Source organism: Orycteropus afer, unplaced genomic scaffold (assembly GCF_000298275.1).
Source record: "Orycteropus afer afer isolate SDZICR_OR568_19922 unplaced genomic scaffold, OryAfe1.0 scaffold00006, whole genome shotgun sequence".
Lineage (NCBI taxonomy): Eukaryota > Metazoa > Chordata > Mammalia > Tubulidentata > Orycteropodidae > Orycteropus > Orycteropus afer.
In genome coordinates this window covers 25565638-25570826 of record NW_006921593.1, presented here as the reverse complement: position 1 = coordinate 25570826, position 5189 = coordinate 25565638, and the positions used below count along the sequence as shown (strand labels likewise).

Genomic DNA, 5189 nt, shown 5'->3' with positions numbered 1-5189 from the left:
AAAAAAAAAAAACAAAAGTGATCCCTTCCTCCACTCCTCCCGTTATTCATGTCCTTCACAATGGGACTGTGCACAACCAAAAGGTTGGTGGTTCAAAGCCATCCTGAGGAGCCTGGGAAGACAAGCTTGGTGATTCCGAAGGCCATGGCCTTGAAAATCCCATGCAGCCCTGTTCTACACGTGGGCCCACGACGAGTCAGAGTGGACTCGGTGAAGACTGTTTTGTTTTGAGTCTGTGCTGACCTCGTGACCTGCCTTAACTGGTAGAATGTGCCAGTTCCCAGTCTAGGTCTACAAGGCCTTCATGTTTCTGTTTGTTCTCTTGGGACCCTCCCCAGCTGCTACGAGAACAAGCATGAGCTGGCCTTGCTGCATGATGAGAGACATATGTTCTAGTCACTTCAGCTGGCCACCCTTGACCAGCCAGTCCTCCACCAACCCATCAGCTGACTACAGATGAGGAGTGAGCCCGGTCAAATTTATCTGGAAATGGCCCAGATCAACAGAACCACCCAGATGACCCATAGGTTCGTGAGCAATAGTAAATGGTTTCAACTTAACCAAGTTTCAACATGGTTTGCTACACAGCAGTTGCTAACTGATACTTTCACCTCGGGCTCTAAATCATGATTTTCACATGTTGGGTCTGAAGACCTTCAGAGGACCAAGCTGTGTCTGCCCAGCCCTGTATCCACCACAGCAACATGGATTATCATGCTTTGCTGTGCATAGTGGGCACATAGCCAGGCTCTTCAGGGTGGCTCTGTAACCTGGGCACTTGAGTAATCTTTGAAAAGAAGGCCCAGTGGGGAGCGGGGGAAGTAGGACAGAGAGGAAATCTGGAGCCTTGAAAGAAAGGGCATGCCATAACTCTTCCTGTGTTTGTTCCCAATTGTTCAGTGTGGCTCCAAAGGGCAGAACCAGGAACAAATGCATGAGGTTTATGGGGGAAAAAGTGTTCAGTGCTGTTACGGATTGAATTGTGTTCCCTCAAAATAGGTGTTGGGTCCTTAACCCTTTACTTGTGCTTGTGGTCCACTTTGAGAATAAGGTTTCTTTGTTACATTAATGGACCATGTCAGCATAGGATGTGTTCTAAACCTAACCACTTAGGAGTTACAAAGAGCAGCTGAGGCACAGGACTAAGCTCACACTGGGAAAGACAGATGTCATGTGAGGATCCTCTACAAATCAAGGAACCAAGGAATGCCGAGGCTACAGATAAGGAAGGAAATGGCATGGCTGAGACTCTGCTTTGGGCTTTTAGTTCCAGAATTGTGGAGAAAGTAAATTTCTGTTCTTTAAAAGCACCCCCTTGTGGTATTTGTGTTGCAGCAGTACTAGGAGACTAGGAAAAGCACTGTGTGGAAAGCTCTTTTTCTAACCATGCAGGTTCAATGAGGTGGAAATGGGCTACTACTGAGAGTAATCAGCTTCCTGGTACTAGAAGCATCCAAGCAGAGGCCTAGGAGCTTCCACTTGGCAGGATAGGAAAACTGAATGGGAATTGTATACAAGTAGCCTTGGACATAGGTGGCTGTAAGTCACGTTCAATTGCCCTTCAATGCATAGAAATGCTCCCAAAGGCTGATATTTCATTGTTCAAACTATTGATCTAAACTGTCTCTCACAGGTACGGTGATAAGGAAATTCTTTAGCTCACTTTGGGCTCAGGGAAACAGAGTCCCTGCCTTGCCACCTGTCTTTAAGGTTTTTTCTCTCTCCAGTATTCTGCTGGTGGGAACATACTTCTCTTCCTGGAAGTCATCCAGTCCTTAGGGAGGGGACATCTTATTCCCAGGACCTCACTGTCCTCCCCTCTTCTCCTCTCCAGCTGCCCTGACCACACCCGCTCCACCCTGGGCCACATGGTTATTTCCTTCGAGGACTTGGTAGTGAATTGCCACACTCTCATCATTTGCCTTTCCCAAACAGGCCACCATACTTCATCACGCATATGTGGGCCATGGAAATGTTCATGTTAACTCCAAGACATGGAGTTTCCCTCCCTGGGCCTCATATACTCCTCAAAGCCCTGGGTTGACAGAGACTCAGGGAGGCAGTTGGACCTCAGAGTTCCAAGGACTTGGGACTTAACGGTGATGATTCTAATGAAGCCCCCCCCCCCCCCATCCTGTCAGGAGACCTGTTCTTCACCGGACTTACGTCTAGAGAGGTCAACTGTCTCACTTCATTGGCACTAATCCTGCCTTTGTCCACATTACCATTGATGTGCATTTGGCAAAGAACAAAGCTTTTTCTTGAGGTATTTTTTTGTTCCATCCAGAAAAGGACTCTAAGAAAAGGTCAGTATTGAGGTCCCAGAGTAGCTCTTTGAAGGATTCCCAGGAGGGAAAACAAATAAGGTGGTGAAAACTCCTGGGATGCAATTTCAGGATTAAGGAGTTTGGGGCAAGAGGAGAAAGGATATAGGTGCCTTTAGTGCCCCATCTTGGCATCTATGCTGGTTTTTGTCAACCCTTAAGCTGCTGGTGTGGAGAGAGTCTCTGGGAAGGGGTACTGTGAGTTGCTAGAGTGCATGGCTCATTAGTCACTAATTTCTGGTGTCTAGAAATGAGAGAGAGCCCTTCTGAAGCAAGTGTATTAGTTGCCTGTTGCCATGAAACAAAATTATCACAACCATGTTGTTGTTGTTGTTATGTGCCATCGAGTCAGACCTGACTCATAGCGACCCCTCCTTGGGTTTCCCAGGCAGTATCACTACGGAAGTAGATTGCCCCATCTTCCTTCTGAGGAGTGGCTGGTGGGTTTGAACCGCCAGCCTTCTGGTTAGCAGTCAAGTGCCTTAGGCACTATGCTACCAGATCTCCAACCATAGTGGCATACAACAACACATGTTTATGATCTCACAGTTTCTGTGGGTCAGGAATCCAAGCATGTCTTTACTGAATTTTTTGTTCAGAGTCATATAAGGCTACAATCAAGGTGCTAGCCAGGCTGTATTCCTTTCTGGAGTTTGGGGTCCTCTTCCAAACTCATGTGGTTGTTAAAACCCACTGTCATCAAGTAGAATCTCATTTATAGTGATCCTCATTGGGTTTCCCAGACTATAAATTTTTGTGAAAGTAGATTGCCTCATCTTCCTTTTGCAGGGCAGTTAATGGGTTTGAACAGCTGACCTTCTGATTAGCAACCGAATGCCTTACACACTATGCCACCAGAGCTCCTTGTGGTTGTTGGCAGACTTTAATTCCTAGCTGTTGTAGGACTCAGTCCCTCAGCACCTAGAGCCCACCCACAGTTCCCAGATGCTGTTGTACTAAGGCCATCAGCACTTAGGGCTCATCCACAGTTCCTTGCTTTGTGTTGTTGTAGGGCTGAGGCCCTCAGCACCTAGAGCCCACTCACAGTTCCTTGCTTTGTGTACCTCTCCAAAGGCACTTTATATCATTGTTGTTTACTTTTCCAAAGCCAGCTGGAAAATTTCTCCAGTCTGCTAAGACAGAACTTATATTACAAAATGTGATCATGGGGATAACATGCCATATTTTATTGTCTAGAAGTAAGTTGCGAGTTCCACCTGCACTCAAGAGGAAGGCATGAGTCATGGGAGTCATCCCAGGGTGTGTCTGCCACACCAAGTATGTTATGAATTTTGTTTATCTAAAAAGGGCTTGAGGACGAGATGGCAGAAGCATCGATAGACTCAAATGAGGATGTGTCTGAGGAAAATGAGGACCTGGGCATTCTTGAACAAGTTGATGGAGGTAAGGGAGCCACTAATTCCTTGGAGGGGTGTCCCAGTCCAGGTCTCAGTTTCTCCATCTGTACAGTGGAGATGAGGCTCCCTGCCCAATCATAGATATGCCGCAGGTGAAGCTAGAGGCATGCAGGTGCAGGAGAGGCCAGGGGCACAGGAGCACCTCTTGTAATGATAATCTCAAAACCATACCCATGGCACTTTTATTTCAGGTACTTTCCAACAAATTATGAACCTCCTGAACATCATGGAAAGCGAGTCAGCAAAGTCAGATGGTGCGTGGATAGGCCTTGACATGCGGAAGACCATGGCCTCAGTGATCATCACGGAGAAAGCCAACAGTGAACCCTCCATGGTGATAAATGCACTCATCCACTCTCTGCAGATGCCTGAGGTAGGGCCCTCAGCTGCTAGCCCCTCCTCTGAGCACAGCCTCCTTGGGCTTGTTGTGCATCCACCCACCGCTCAACACAGAGTTACCTTCACAGGCAGAGGGTAGGTGCTGGGACATAGATGGACAAGACCATGAGGAGTTTTACTTCTTGAACTAAAAATGCAAGCCAAACAAATTGCTGTCAAGTCAATCCTGGCTCATGGCAACCTTACGTGTGTCGGAGTAGAGCGGTGCTCCACAGGGCTTTCATTCTTTCATTTTTCAATATTTTATTGTTGTTTTTGAGAATATACACAACAGAACACACACCAGTTGAGCAGTTTCTACATGCGTAATTCAGCGGCATTGATTGCATTCTTTGAGTTGTGCAACCATTCTCATTCTTGCTTTCCAAGTTGTTCTTTCCCTATTAACGTAAACTCACTGCCCTCTAAGATTCTTATCTAACACTTCCCCTTGCTCTTGTCAGTGTGATCCCATACAGATAGTTCATGAAAGAGTATAATATTCAAGGCAGGCATTCTTTTCTAGTTAAGCTAAACTATTGTTTGGCTTTAAGATTTCAGGGAATATTTTTAGTTTAAGATTGAAAGATTATCTCAGGGCAATAGTTTTGGGGGTTCATCCATCCTTCATGGCTCCACATAAAGTTTTCAATGGCTGATTTTTCTTTTCTTTTTTTAATTTTTATTGTGATTTGGGTGAAAGGTTACAGAGCAAATTCACTTTCCATACAGCACTTCACATATACTTTGTTTCATGACATTGATTATAATTTTCCAAAATGCAACAGCTTCCCTCCCACTTCCTCCCCATAGTTCCTTTTCCCTGTGTCTTTCCTTCCATGCACTCCTGCCCTATGAGCTATCTCCCTGTGCATACACAGCCCTTCTATTCTCCCATTATTGATCTCTCCAAGAAGTGTATCTACCTAGTGTAAATGTTCACCTCATATGCTTGTCTTTTGTTTGTCTGGAAGCCACAGGAGTGGGTTCAATTCCAGACCTGAAGGGCAGCTAGTGGTCATAGTCTCAGTGGGTCCATCTGGCTCTATCAGACTAGCAAAACTGGTCC

General features: G+C 46.0%; 1 protein-coding gene across 1 annotated transcript in view; it reads left to right on the top strand.

The window, feature by feature from the left end:
* Nucleotides 1-2230: 2230 nt before the first annotated feature.
* The window catches only part of MROH2A (maestro heat like repeat family member 2A), a 74246-nt gene continuing 71287 nt past the window's right edge, over nt 2231-5189 (top strand). The window contains exons 1-3 of the mRNA XM_007941694.1: nt 2231-2306; nt 3633-3728; nt 3934-4115. Of these exons, the coding sequence (XP_007939885.1) occupies nt 2231-2306; nt 3633-3728; nt 3934-4115 (354 nt within the window). The remainder of the gene's footprint in view (nt 2307-3632; nt 3729-3933; nt 4116-5189) is intronic.